We start from the raw sequence: 15,345 nt of genomic DNA, 5'->3' as shown, positions 1-15,345 counted from the left end.
ATATAACCATGATTAGTAAGTCGATCCTTCACAGGTTGTTCGTAACTAGAGCTGGGTCAATTTACCGTTTTACCCCTGAAGTTACTTCTTGTTCCTTATGTCTCACTGATCCTCTAATGAACAATTGGTTTGTGGTCCAACCAGTAAACCGAATCCCTCTCAGGCCAATGAGAGGGTGGGGCCCCTTGTTCAAGACCTGGAGTCAGTGCTTAAGGGAACTACCTTTCTTCTATCCCTAAAAGTGGGTAGGAGTGAATTCCATCTTGCACCCCACGTCCCCAGCCATTCACCCAGTCTTACCCCTGAAATGGGAGGCCTATTGAGTCGGCGAACTAGAGCCACTCTCACCTATGCAAATCTAAGGATAATTCCGAATAAACAGGAGTTCATGGTTAGCTCAGGATCAAAATCGAGTTACCTAGGTTATCGAATGAAAAAAAAATCAGTTTCAACAGTAAACGACATTATATAGTGAGAGTGGTTTTCTTCATGGTCCAATCTTATGCAATACTCATTGCATAGGACGCCCCCATTCACATGTTTTCACATGTACAATTTAGTGATCACATTGTTTATATCATATACAAAAGTGGGCCGCATCCATAGTGTTCCGAGAATAAGGTACTCAGTCTTATCCTTATACTATAGATCATTTTGACTATATACTTGAACTTGATCCACTCTTATGTCTCTACATATAGTTCAAAGTAATCATACTATATANAGCAGATTACTCTTTGTTTACTAAGAGTAAAGGTACTTCTTTCACTGCAGTTCTAATCTATGTTGATGATATTCTGTTGACAGGCAATGATCTCGAAGAAATTCAATATCTCAAGACTAGTTTACTCCAGAAATTTCTTATCAAAGATTTAGGAAATTTGAAATATTTTCTAGGCATTGAATTTTCTGATCTAGAAAAGGAATTTTTATGTCTCAAAGAAAATATGCTCTACACATCCTTCAAGACTCAGGTCTTACAGGAGCACGTCCAGACAAATTTCCTATGGAGCAAAATCTGAAACTTTCTTTAACTGAAGGAGAGAAGTTGAATGATCCAAGTAAATACAGACGGTTGATTGGCAGATTAATATATTTGACCGTCACTAGGCCTGACATAGCTTATTCAATTCGTATGCTTAGCCAATTTATGCATGAACCAAGAAAACCACATTGGGAGGCAGCTCTTCGAGTTCTGAGGTACATCAAAGGCACTCCTGGTCAAGGACTCCTACTGCCATCTGAAAACAATTTAAGATTACAGGCATATTGCGATTCTGACTGGGGTGGTTGTCGAACTTCCAGACGGTCTATTTCTAGGTTCTGCATTTTCCTCGGAAATTCAATTATTTCTTGGAAGTCTAAAAAGCAGACTAATGTGTCCAGATCATCAGCAGAAGCCGAGTATCGAGCTATGGCAAATACTTGTTTAGAGTTAACTTGGTTAAGATACATTCTTCAAGACTTGAATGTTCCACTGTCCGAACCAGCATTATTATATTGTGATAATCAAGCAGCATTACATATAGCAGCCAATCCAGTTTTTCACGAACGTACGAAACACATTGAAATAGATTGTCATATAGTTCGAGAAAAGTTACAAGCTGAAATCATCAAACAGTGTTATGTTTTGACCAAAATGCAATTGGCATATGTTTTTACTAAAGCTTTGGGAAGACATCAGTTTGACTTTTTTAGGGACAAAGTTGGGTGTGATCCACATACACTCTCCAACTTGAGGAGAGTATTAAGAGATGATATTTTGGAGATATATTTTAATAATAAGTTACAATATATCTGAGATATTTAGGGAGTTGTTAATATAGATTTGATTAACAGTATATTTTATTTATTTACAAAGATTTAGTTAGTTATATTTTTTTCGATTTTCAGGTATTAGTTGACAGTTTGTCTTCTATTTAAACGTGATAAACAAGATCATACTTTCGATCCCAATTCTATTTCTATTTGTAGTTCTTAACATTTAAGGTTTTTTTTCTTTTTGTTACATACGAGTTTTAAAGTAATGTCGCTCTTCACATTATATACTATCTTAAAAGTTCAATTATCTAACTTTGGAGTCGGTGTGCAACTTGAAATAGTGTCTAAATGAGTTTGTGTACTTGTCTAATAAGATGGATCTCCTCTATTTATGTTTTTCCCCATTTTTCTATTGTCGTAGTAACGTAGGAGAAGTAAAAAGAAGCATGACGAGTATTTCGACCGAGTTAATATCGTGTGTTCGATGCTAGTTTGATACTTGGTTGCTCCTTGGCTTGGCCTCGATGGAAGAGAATTATCTTGAGAAGCTAAGAGCTAAAATCTTCGCAATATTTGCAGAAATTTCTAAAATTATTTAGTTTGAACAAAAATTTATTCATGAACTTCCTCAACAACTCATAATTATGCATTTCCTAATATTTTCTAAATATTTACAAAATGATTTCAGAATATTCCCTTGCGTCTCAATGTTTTGGAGTGGGCCGCCTTAGAGACCAAGAACCCAACTCCTAAACACACGGCCCAAATCCCCAAATCCATGCCCCACCACGCCCCCTCTAACTCCGTTTCTCCGCCACCGTCATCATCTTCACCACCACTACAACCGCAATCGCCGGCCGACGAATCTCCATCCACCTCACAACAACAACCACATCCATCGCAGTCACCGTCCACTTCTCGCCTCTCCGGAATCTCCTCCATTGCACAGAAACCTCTCTTCTTCTTCTTCCTTCTCGCTTTCAGCACCACCTTCTCAAACATCGCTACCTCTCCCTCCAAATCCACACAAATCTCCACCGCCGCTGCCGCTGATCTGGCGATGTCAGATTCAAGCGCGCATTTACACTCTAATCTCCACTCTCCATCGTCGCACCTCCTGAAAATCCCCTGCACGACCTTCTCCTCCCTCAAATACACCTGGAACTGCACACCTTCGCTCGCTCGAACTCGCTCTCTACTCCCGAACACCACATCCTTCCTCATCCGTAACGACGGCGAGATGACTCGATGAAGAGTCACAAACGCCGGCGAGTCCGGACGAATCTTAATGCCGTCGATCTCCAGGTCGGTCTCGTCAATGCGAGGAAGGTAGAAGAGAGTGAGCGAGTCCAGCGGTGGATTTAGGGATTCAAGATGCGAAAACCTAACGAAGAATGCCTTGATCTTGAGTAGATCACCGCCGAGGCGGCACCGGTAATCCGTCGTCCTGCACATTTTTTATTCTACGAGAATCCGATGATTTGAATTTTGATTTGACCCGAGAATTGGAGGTCAAAGTTGAGGGATTATATAGAAAGGGGGAGAAATTATAATTTTCCCCAACCCAGGGGTGGAAGCACACGGGTTTTATGATGACGTGGACAAGCGGACAAAATTTGGGAGGTGGCCTTTGCATTTCGTATTTTGACGCGTGAAAGGTGAGTGATTAATCCGGTGCTTCGCGGATACGGGGTTTTCGTGGACCTCTATTGTGAGCCGTTCATTTGGTGATTTGATCGATGCAGATGCCAGGCTGTGAGGTATGGACATTTTCTGGCGTTATGTTTTTGGGAAATTTCCCACCCTAAAGGTTCAAATCTCTTTTAACTTATGTAAAAAATTATTAAGACAAGAAAATGAACATATATTATTATCAAATAATTTTATTATATAAATCATTTTGAAATTGTGAAATTAAACCTATAAATGTTGTCATTTTTATTTCATACTAAAATTCTCCTCCCTAACTTATCCATTACGCTCAATGTTTTAATCAAATTGTTGACTCGTGAAGGTCTATGTTAAAGATAAGGACAGAAAAATAGGAATATCAACCGAGTAGATATTAAATTAAAGAATTATTATTATATATATAGTGTCTAAGAGGAAAAACGAAACACGATTATATTTAAAAATTTGGGAGATAATTGAATTGTTATTAAACTTTTTAATATTCTAAATAGATAAAATGAAGGGGAGACTTAGATACTATTCCTTAAAAAAGTATACACTTTTTTTGAACCATTGAAGGCAAAGGCATAGTAATATCTTGGAGAGGGGTAGCAGCCATTGGTTGGAAGCAAGAATAATAATGGTGAGCCATTGGTTGGGTCAATTAAGAAGGCAAAAGTCAAAAAGGCCCCTAAATAATGGGCCAAATGGGTTGGGCCAAGAATAAGAAGAGGTAGGGAAAAGGACTTGTAAGAACTAGGAAATCAAACCCCAATTCCACATTGAGTGGCTAAAATCAACACAACCTTACAAAACATTGACATGATGAGTAGTAGTGGTGGTGCTTTTGAGTATTAGTTTAGTTGAATGGATAGCGACACCGTCAAAATATCTAACCCGAACAAATATATCTAAATACGATAAACGCTAAGAAATAATAATCTTGTTGGATAAAAAAAAATTATGTAGTTAAGTATGCAAGTATTATGAATTTGATTCGAGATTTAAATTCGTAATTAAACCATATCTTATAGTAAATTTAAATCTCAAACTATTCCTTTCTCTTACAAAAGTAAGAAAAAAAAGAGAGGATAGAATCAATTCAAAGAATAGACATGATCAAAAGGAGAGGACTCCAAATTGGCCATGTGGTGAGCATACTCCTCAATAAACACTCAGAATCTAAACACAATTTGGGATGTGGACTGATTTGATAGCCTTTTCTCTCAAATGGAATGTGATGAGATGTATTTATTCATTTTTTTTTTTATAAAAGTTCATCAAAATATCTTTTTAATTCTCAAATGTCACTTCCCATTTTCGGTCTAAAAATTCCTTATTTTATTGGGCGATTCTAAGTTCCGTGGTAAATATTCTCAATACGATCAAAATCTCGTATTAGTAAAACAAAGGGAAAAGATTATAGGTAGGATATATGTAAGGCTAGCTATCTCAATTTAATAAAACAAAGATAGAGATTTGAAGGGATTATAGTAAATGGTTGATATGAAATGGTCGATACCCATGTATATTTCACAATGTCATGTCACGATGTTGTGTTCTATAAATATTGACAATGTGCACTGTAGAAACGATGAGTTAGCCTATGGAAAGAATGAACTCTCAATAAGATTAAGAGTAGACACATGAAAAGAGACTCTACGATGCTTTGTTCGAGAAACTATTTTGAGACTATGATCAAAATCTTGTATTGACTAACAAATAATCTTAACATTCAAAATAATATTAACATTGAAATGAGCCAAAGTTTATGAAATTATTGACCTAGAAAAATAGACAAAAGGTGATGTTTCCATGGATTGGACTGCATGTGTGACAAATAATCAAACCAGCCAAACCCATCATCATCATAATAATAATCTTCTTAATTGATTCAATTGAATCTCCTTATTATTCTTTGATCGATATTCATTCCAAATATTTTATTTATTTAGTTACACCATTATTAATTATAAAGACAAAAAATCAGACAAATAAAAGATCCAGGAAGAATCTATTTACTTTCACAATTCACCTCTTTGGGGCCCAGCATCCTCCGCTCCGTATCTTGCTCTGATACTATTTGTAACAACTATTTGTCCACTTTGGCTCATTATGTATTGCCGTCAGCCTCACGATTTTAAAACGGGTCTACTAGGGAGGGAATTCCACACCCTTATAAGAAATTATTTCGTTCCCATCTCCAACTAAGGTGAGATTTTAGAAAAAAAAATCTTAACATTAAATAATGTATTTTATTTTTAACCTAAACTCTAGTGTTTATTTTTATGAGAATTCTTAATTACATAAATCTAAAATTATGACACAATTATTACTCCAACTTAGTTCCTAATTAAAGTCTTAATCATAGAAGTCACATATGGAGGTGTTGAGTAACGTGTAGGAAATCAAGACCATATACAAGTTGCTTCAAAGCCCAAAATATTACAATAATTACAAGATGGGAATTATTGTGTGAAAAAGAGAAAAAAAAAAAAGTACAATTTATTTCGCAATCGACTTGGCAACGACTGCATTTAATTGGTCACATAATACAACAAAACATTTGAAGGCCAAAGTCAAAATGTTGACCAGGGACGCAAATGATTGTTTAAATAAATAAATAAAAAATATATATATATTGAATTAACAGACATTTTAGTATAAGTGATATAAGTTAATGCATTGAAGGAATTGATGGGTATGCTTGATTGGAAAGCCAGTTGAAAATGACAATGCGTAAAGAAATTATCGGGAAATTTCTCAATTTAATTAAAAACCAAAAACCATTTCTTTACTTAAATTTATAATCTTAAAACATTTTAATTTTCTTAATCTTCGAGCATTAAAGATAGTTTAACAAATTTTTCTAATAAGAACGATGCTAAATTTTGACAAACGGTTCTTATTCGATTGGAATGAATTAGAGTATCTCTCTTTAATCGGGAATATTTTTATAAAATAAGTATATGAGTTAATGCGATTAATTACGTAAACAAACCACAACGTATCTATGATGTTAAATAATATTAAACAAAAAAAAAGTTTTATGATTAGTGGAAGCAATGATAATACAAAACATTCCACTGATTTTGTAAACGTTTTCTACATAATTTTCTCCACTTTAATATATGCAATGGAATGGACCCACCAAACAAGATGAGACTTTACCGCATGTTTGACAGTTTAAAAGGGACTATTTTAACATAGCTCTAAATAGAAATGTGATGTCAGACAGCTCGATCCGGCGGGGGGAACCGGGCATAGAACTTCGATCTCAAACTTCGAGTTACTGAACCGGGCATAGAACAACGGTAAGGACAGGATTGATCCTGAAAGAGAGGTCTTACTTTCGAGAAATCGGTCTTATCAAGGAAAACCTCCCAAATCGTGTTTTGGAAAATTCATTCAAAGATATCGAGATCAATCTTGTAGGGCACTGCCTATTTACTAAGATCATCAGAGATTATTAATGCGTGCAGCTAAATGGTTAATTAATCTTTAATAGTCAAAAGGCCTAGAAAGGACGGAGCCCTTACTATACTATAAAAGAGTCAAGGGGGTTTATGCGGGCTATTCTGTAACTCGGACATGGGCTTGGAAGCAGCCATCATTTGAAGAAAGTGTAATAGCTCTGAATCGAAGGCTTCCTTCAGTGGGTGCGCCTGTCCAACTGAAACTCTTGAAGATGCCGAAAGGAAAGACTCAAGATTGACTGTTATTATTATATATTTTTGGCGAAATTATATTTACTTTTAACCTATGAAAAAAATTAAAAAGTTGGAAAATTAAATTAAAAAGAAAAAAAAAAAAACAAAGGGGAAAGAAGCAGAATTAAGACCCTAAAACATGTTTAAAAAGCATCTTAAATAGGTTAAACTAAAAACAAATGGTATTTTTTTGGCTTTGCATACTTAAAAACCATTACTTTCTCAAGTTGAAGAGAATATAGAACAAAAAAGGAGCAAAGAAGAAGACACCTCAAAGACTTCCTTGTAATAATAATGCCTATCAATTTCTGGTGACCAATCAAGATAAAAGAATCCAAACCCACCACTGCTCTCTCTCTTTCTCTATATATATATTCCAATTTCAACACTCCCTTCTTTATTCCACTACTACAACTATGGCTACCGAGATTGCCAAGGATCCCATCGAAGCTCATCGGACCGCTACCGAACGAGGCGGAGATTCGGGCAGAAACTCGAGGTGGAAGAGGGTTCAACCATGGACGAGGCAGTTGACAATCAGAGGAGTAACGGCGAGTATCATTATTGGAAGTGTTTACAGTGTGATAGCCATGAAATTGAATCTTACTACTGGGCTTGTCCCTAATCTTAACGTCTCCGCTGCTCTTCTTGCTTTTATCTTCGTACGAACTTGGACTAAAACGCTGCAAAAAGCTGGGTTTGTTACTAAACCCTTTACTCGTCAAGAGAATACCATGATTCAAACTTGTGCTGTTGCTTGTTATAGCATCTCGGTTGGAGGTAAACCAAAAGCTCTTAGCTTTTTACTTTTTTTTTGTCTTTAAGGTGATTTAGAGAGTGACCCAGATAAGAAAAACGTGAAATTTGTGTAAAAATGCAGGTGGGTTTGCTTCATATCTATTGGGGATGAACAGGAAGACGTATGAATTATCAGGAGTGAACACAGAAGGGAATTCTTCATACAGTGTGAAGGAGCCAGGATTGGGGTGGATGACTGGCTTTCTTTTTGTGGTTTGCTTTGTGGGTCTTTTTGTGTTGATTCCTCTAAGAAAGGTTTGTTTTTTCTTCTTCTTCTTCTTCTTCTTCTTCTTCTTCTTCTTCTGCTTAAAAGAACATGAAAAAGGGAAAGTTTTTTTAATCATGTTTCAGAGCTTTTCTAGCCCTTTTTTCTTTTAGGGTTTGAGGTTAAAGTTTGAAGATGACGCAAAATCGGATTACAATTAAAAATTATATCTTTTAGGGTATGCCTTTTTAATGATTGATTTCATTTCCATCATGAATGAGATGAAACCACTTGTCGTTGATTTATTGAAGGACATTTGTGCGTTTTTCTAGTGTAACATTTTCCAACTATTTTCCACCCTCAAATTCCAAACTTTTCTTTTTATTTAGTAACCTAAGTGGAATCTCCCCCTTCCATACAAGATGGTGTGCCAACCACAACACTTGGACTTGAGAGAGAGTAGATTGTGGGATCTCATGTCGGATCAAAGAGTGGAACAACCTCAAATAGGAAGGGAAACAAGTGTTAGCAAGGACGCTTGATCCGAGTAGGAGCGAATTGTGAGATCTCACATTAATTGAAAAGTAACGAAACATTTTTTAAAAGTGCGTGGAAAACTTTCTCTAATAGAAGTCGACAATATCTCCTATGGTGCGTTTATGATATGATATAAGCAAAAAGTTATGAGATCATAGTGTGGAATAGAATAAATGTAAAAGTTAAAAAAGTGGGGTAGTAATACAGTGATTGGTGGCACAGGTTATGATAGTGGACCTGCAATTGACATATCCTAGTGGCTTGGCGACAGCAGTACTGATAAATGGCTTTCACACTCAGGGTGATGAGATGGCAAAGTAAGACTTTTTCTCTTAAAATCCCAATTCTTTTTATTTTATTTTATTTTATTTTATTAATTGAAAGAGGTGGAGGATGCTACTATTATGTGTCGGATATCAGAAAAGTATTGTAATTGGTGACAGGAAGCAAGTTAAAGGGTTCATGAAGTACTTTTCCTTCAGCTTCTTATGGGCTCTCTTCAAGTGGTTCTTTTCTGGGAAAGACAAGTGCGGCTTCTCTGAGTTCCCCACTTTCGGACTCAAAGCTTGGAAACAAACGTATGATATTCAAACCTCAGAATTGTATTGGCTAATTTAGGAACGATCACTAGAGTTTATGCTCAAAGTTGACAATATCGTACCATTGTGGAGAGTCGTAATTTCCAATCGCATTTTCAACTAAACCCGTGACTAATCTTGTAGATTCTTCTTTGATTTTGATGCAACTTTCGTGGGAGCTGGGATGATTTGTTCCCACTTAGTGAACTTGTCTTTGCTGCTAGGAGCCGTTCTGTCTTATGGGCTAATGTGGCCTCTTCTTGATCGAGTCAAAGGGCGGTGGTATGCTGAGAGTTTGGAGGAAAGTGACATGAAGAGTTTATATGGATATAAGGTTTGTTTGTTTGTTTGTTTGTTTAATTCTAATTCGGATGAACCATTTCATTCATGGGCTGTCTGTCATCGACGTTTCAGGTCTTTTTATCTGTTGCTTTGATTCTAGGAGATGGGCTTTACAACTTTGTCAAGATTCTTGTTTCAACCATCGTAAGTGTTCACCATCGAGTCAAGAAAGCCAAAACAGGTTCTTCTTTAACCTTTTGGGTTCGATTATTATACTAAGAAATTTTTGAATCACCTTGATTAAGCAAAATTGATATGAGAAGATGGGAATAACCCATATCATCATGTTGTTGTTGTTGTTGTTGTTGGGAAGGAACAGGTTTAGACGACAACGAGAAACCAGCAACAGAGGAAAAACAGGACGAAATGTTCTTGCGAGAAACCATCCCACTCTGGCTCGGCCTGGTCGGCTACTTAGCCTTCGCCACAATCTCCACCATCGTAATTCCCCAAATGTTCCCTCAGCTCAAATGGTACTTCGTCATCACAGCATACATCCTCGCTCCCTCCCTCGCTTTCTGCAACGCATATGGCGCCGGCCTTACCGACATCAACATGGCCTACAACTACGGAAAGGTTGCCCTCTTCATCCTAGCCGCCATCAGCCCCAAACACGACGCCCTAATTGCAGGCCTTGCCGGATGCGGCCTAATCAAATCCGTTGTCTCTGTCGCCTGCATTCTGATGCAGGATTTCAAGACAGCCCATTTGACCTCCACTTCCCCTAGAGCCATGTTCGTCAGCCAACTCATTGGCACCGCCGTCGGCTGCGTCACGGCGCCGCTGAGCTTCTTCCTGTTCTACAAGGCATTCGACGTGGGAAATCCGGACGGGGAGTTCAAGGCGCCGTACGCTTTGATTTATAGGAACATGGCGATCTTGGGAGTGGAAGGGGTGTCGGCGTTGCCGAAGCATTGCTTGCAGATTTGTTATGGGTTTTTTGGATTTGCGATTGGGGTGAACTTGGTGAAGGATGTGGGGGGCGGGAGAGTTGGGAAGTGGATGCCGTTGCCGATGGTGATGGCGGTGCCGTTTCTGGTTGGTGGGTATTTCGCGATTGATATGTGTTTGGGGAGTTTGATTGTGTTTGTTTGGGGGAAGCTGAATCGGGAGAAGGCGGAGATGATGGTGCCGGCGGTGGCTTCCGGGTTGATTTGTGGGGAAGGGCTTTGGACTTTGCCGGCGGCTGTTCTTGCTCTTGCTAAGATTAATCCTCCTATTTGTATGAAGTTTGTGCCATCATAAAAATATATTAAAAAAAACCCCCACTTTTACCATTTATTTAAGGCAGACAGGAGAGAGACACAACAAAATTCACGGTTTTACTTTTACCATATGTTCGAGGGTTATTTTTATTTTTATTTTTTTGTATTTGGTTAAAACATATTTGACATGATTAAAGTTCCAATTTCTATCTCCATCTCGGAATTAAAAAAATATTTTTTAAATTCATTAATATTTTAATATTTTTGTTATAAAAAAATTAAAATATTAATTTTACTATTATGTCCCGAGGAAGTTATCGAGCATGATGACTAGATAAGTGGAGAGAGTGTCACAATCTTACTGATAGAAAGTAGGTTGTGACCAGCAATCAAATAGGCTCATCCAACCAGAAGAACTAAGATTTAGGAGTGACATGATGCTATCAAGGAAGATGGTGTATTATCCAACAGAGTTTGCATATTTCTCCTATAATATTTTTTAAAATGTTCATCAAATTAAAAAAANAAAAAAAAAAAAAAAAAAAAAAAAAAAAAAAAAAAAAAAAAAAAGTAATAACTAATAATATTCATTACTGCCAATGGACTGCATTACCCACGATGACTATGAGCCATTATTTGGTAATACCTCTAGCCGGAGCTTACCCACCATACCGGCGGGGACCCTCCGATCAGTTTCCTTCCAAAATCCAAAATAAAAAATCATGGCGTACAGGAGAGAAGTAAGAAGAATCACAGCCGTTCCTCATCCATCTCTCCAACTCCGATTCCTTCTCATTGCCCACCGATGGCGATGCCCTTCTTGGGCTCCACGTTTCCTCTTCCCCAATAATCGCCTTGCTCGTCTATTCTTTCTCCCCAGTATTAGTAGCCAATCACCGACGCCGCTCCTCCCATCCTACCACCACTTTCATCACCATGGCGGAGATTTCGTCGGAGAGAATCATTCGCCCCCATCCGTCGCTGGAGGTCGTCGGCGGAGGTCGCGATCGGTTCCTCCCGGCTTTCAAGTACTTGGACAAACCCTATAAGAAATTCCCTGTAATTGGGTCCAATCGCCATTTGGAGACTATTTTTGCTTCCTTCTTTAGGATTTCCCCCAAGGTTAAGCTCCGCCGCGAGTGCTTGCGTGTGGCGGATAATGGCACCATTGCTTTGGATTGGGTCGCCGGTGATCATCTCCGCCTGCCTCTTGATTCTCCTGTTCTTATTCTTCTGGTTTGCGCCTTCTGATTCTTTGTTTTCTGAAAATCTTTTGAATTAGATATAATACAAATGATGCTCGTATACCAAATGATGTTAAATCTGGAATTAGGAAGGGAATGATTATGTTGACCCCAATTCATAAACACTAGAACACTTGTTTAATTCAACATGGGGTCAAAGAATGTCATGTATCTATTTGAATGTTGATGGCATACTACCCAATTCACGAATTGGGCATCCTTGAAGTGAAAGCTTAAAGGCACTAAATTCGTTAATGCATTTAATTCTAATCTGCGTGTCTTGGATTTTGTTTAAATGTTGAAATTGAACTTGCAGTTTGATCCTTGAATGGGGTTGATTTCTTGAAGCAAATGTGGCTCCTGTCAGAGTATTAAGGAAACAGTAGGAATCTTATTAGGATATTAGTAGTAGCATAGTAATTACTTTATAGTCGGTTCAAAGGGTGCTTATAAACAGAGAGAGTTTGAGTGTGTATGAATTAGGATGATTTTTAGGAAATCAGTCCACGCAGGCAGATTGTGGGCTCAAGATAACCTTCTCGAAAGACGATTCGTACCTTAATTTCTCTTAGATAATACTATATAGTTACATTGTAGTTTTTTTGTACTTATGATTCTAACACTTACTCATATCAATGGATTTCATATTAGTTTCTTGAATCTTTGCAGCCTGGTTTAACTGGAGGGAGTCAAGATTCATATGTAAGACATATGTTGGTTAGAGCCAGAGATCGTAGTTGGAGGGTTGTGGTCTTCAACAACCGCGGATGTGGGAATAGTCCTGTTACCTCTCCCCAGGTTCTTTATTCTTTTCCATGTTGGAGAATTGAAGCACTTTGTATATAAGATGATTATTTTGTTTTTACAATACTCAGAGTCGACATTCCTGTTTATGATATATTTTGCAACACTGATACATGCAGTTCTATTCAGCTTCATTTTTAGGAGATATGCGTGATGTAGTTGCACATGTTACCACACGATACCCCGAGGCTAATGTGTATGCTGTTGGCTGGTCTCTTGGTGGTAACATTCTTGTAAATTATTTGGGACAGGTAAAACTAAAACATTTCTTATTAATCTCCATCCTTCTTTTTATTCTACTTATTGGTTACCATTCTTTCTAAAGCTTCCTAAAATCTCATAGAATGAGGGAAACTCGGAATTGAAATCGTGAGAAAAAGACCTTTAGAATGGTGTCGTTGTGATGGGATAAGTAAAACTAAAAACAAAACTTCGGAGATGTATGTTCAAAATGGACAATATTATATTATTTTGGAGGACCCATCGTTTTAATAGGGCGCATGTCTACAAATCTTGTTGGGATGTGGACAACTGAACATGTAACGGCCCAAGCCTACCGCTAGCAAATATTGTTATTTTGGACTTTCTCTTTCAGGCTTCCCCTCCAGGTTTTTAAAATGCATCTGTTAGGGAGAGGTTTCCACAACTTTATAAAGGGTGTTTCGTTCTCCTCTCCAACCGATGTGGGATCTCATTGGACATTTGTGAAGCGGTGCCTTCTTCACACCCCTTTGCCTTCTGTCGCAAAACGTAAAAGCATTTCAACTAGGATGTTGATTGTGTTTCAAGATATGTTGTAGTACAACTTGAAACAAACAAAGCTGTTCTTTGTTGAATAACGTATTTGCCAATAGTGCGAAGTTGAATTCCGAGAGTTTGGTGATCTGGGGATCCACTACTAATGAAAAGAACAAAATCTCTATGTAGATAGTTTAAGTTTCATATGTATCTAGTAATTATTCTGATGTTGTTCATCTTTGTCTCTTTAAATTCATTTGTACTCATTCATTTTTATTGCAGGATTGTATGTCCTGTCCATTGTCTGGTGCTGTGTCGTTGTGTAATCCTTTCAATTTAGTAGCTTCAGATGAGAACTTCCGGAAGGGCTTCAACAATGTTTATGACAAAGCCCTTGCTCGATCTTTATGTCGAAATTTCCAGAAGTAATTCTTTTTTGTGCAAATGTCTCTGTTCTGTTAACCATATATCTAATACTGAAAAATCATTAGATACTTACTTAGATTGTATCATCTGACTGGATTCCCCTGAGATTGCAGGCATGCTGATCTCTTCAATGATATGCCTGGTGAATTCAATCTCCCATTGGCTGCCAATGCATGGACTATTAGAGACTACGATGATGCCTTAACTCGCGGTATTATTTCTCTTCATTTTCGGTTGTTTCAATTGACATAAGTGTCGGTATACGTCGTTTCTTCTGCTTAGAGTTTTTCCTTTTTCTTCGAACAACGTTCAGTTTCATTTGGTTTCAACTCTGTGGATGAATATTATTCAAAGTCTAGCAGTTCAAAAGTCATAAAAGATGTCAGAATTCCATTGCTTTGCATCCAGGTACCTTTTTTTTTTTTTTTGTTTCTAAGGGTTGTCTTGTCTCACTGTTCTCTAAGAACACAAGACTGCTGTTGTTTCTTTGCAGGCAGCAAATGATCCTATTGCTCCAGATAAAGCAATCCCCCGTGAGGATATAAAGGTTCGCATGTGCTTTTAGGCTCGATTTGATAACTATTTAACGGATATCATATGATATCATCATAGTGGTAGATTTTATGTTCATATCTCAGGGGTAGTTTAATATGTATCTTGTTGAGTTTAGCATACGTGTTTTTGTAATGTGATTGTTGGTGCAGGAAAATCCGAACTGTTTGTTGATAGTGACGCCCAAAGGTGGGCATCTAGGGTGGGTTGCAGGCTCTAGTGCTCCCCTGGGAGCTCCGTGGCCCGATCCTTTCGTGATCGATTTCCTCGTGCATTTGGAAAGCCAAGCATCCAAAGCTTCTGCAGCAGAGGTGTTGGCATAGCCATTGATGGGTATAAAAATTGCAAATAGAGCTATGATTTATGAAATGATTAAACTCAATGCCATGTTTAGATCATTTAAAATTGGTTACTGTAAATTTATTTTAATAAAGAAATTATGGTCCAATAAGAATTGGTTAGAATCAATTCCCCCTTTAGTATCTCTAGCTAGTTCTTCCTCCCAAAGTGTTGTGTTGGTAGTGTTCTGAAACACTTCTTGAACATCCCATTTCATTTGAAACCTTCATATCTATTCAACTTCCTTCAATCATCGGTTCCATTTCATATATGTAGTCGCTCGTACAAAACACGAGTATATATCATGATGTACGATAGAAGAATTTTTCAATCATAACATCATCTCCACGCATAGTATACATGATTACTATATGTGACTACATGACTATCACAAACATAATACAATCATCAAAACTTTTGGTTGAACCTTAAATC

The 15,345-nt window shown here is 37.5% G+C and overlaps 3 protein-coding genes across 4 annotated transcripts; 2 read left to right on the top strand and 1 right to left on the bottom strand.

Annotated features, from left to right (window-relative positions):
- Positions 1-2,445: 2,445 nt before the first annotated feature.
- On the bottom strand, positions 2,446-3,216 carry LOC111795033. Its single transcript, XM_023677257.1, has one exon. The coding sequence runs from the start codon at positions 3,214-3,216 to the stop codon at positions 2,446-2,448; it is 771 nt and encodes a 256-aa protein (XP_023533025.1).
- Positions 3,217-7,531: 4,315 nt separating this feature from the next.
- On the top strand, positions 7,532-11,020 carry LOC111795969 (metal-nicotianamine transporter YSL1). Of its 2 annotated transcripts, none has more exons than XM_023678630.1 (7): positions 7,532-7,922; positions 8,023-8,195; positions 8,905-8,999; positions 9,126-9,260; positions 9,405-9,594; positions 9,675-9,783; positions 9,922-11,020. In XM_023678630.1, exons 1-7 carry the CDS (start codon positions 7,559-7,561, stop codon positions 10,845-10,847), a joined length of 1,992 nt encoding a protein of 663 aa, XP_023534398.1. In that variant the 5' UTR covers positions 7,532-7,558; the 3' UTR covers positions 10,848-11,020. The 2 variants fall into 2 exon arrangements, with proteins under 2 accessions (XP_023534398.1, XP_023534397.1); XM_023678629.1 differs by having other exon boundaries at positions 9,916-11,020.
- A 412-nt stretch (positions 11,021-11,432) lies between these two features.
- On the top strand, positions 11,433-15,163 carry LOC111795992 (embryogenesis-associated protein EMB8-like). The gene is given in 9 exon segments (XM_023678664.1): positions 11,433-11,643; positions 11,646-12,043; positions 12,721-12,849; positions 12,975-13,106; positions 13,876-14,018; positions 14,133-14,230; positions 14,333-14,427; positions 14,513-14,566; positions 14,724-15,163. Coding segments are annotated over 9 exon segments (1,251 nt in total). The 5' UTR covers positions 11,433-11,612; the 3' UTR covers positions 14,895-15,163.
- Positions 15,164-15,345: the final 182 nt, after the last annotated feature.

Source organism: Cucurbita pepo, chromosome LG05 (genome assembly GCF_002806865.2).
Source record: "Cucurbita pepo subsp. pepo cultivar mu-cu-16 chromosome LG05, ASM280686v2, whole genome shotgun sequence".
In the NCBI taxonomy this organism is placed as follows: Eukaryota; Viridiplantae; Streptophyta; class Magnoliopsida; order Cucurbitales; family Cucurbitaceae; genus Cucurbita; species Cucurbita pepo.
This window is presented reverse-complemented; position numbering and strand designations above follow the sequence as displayed.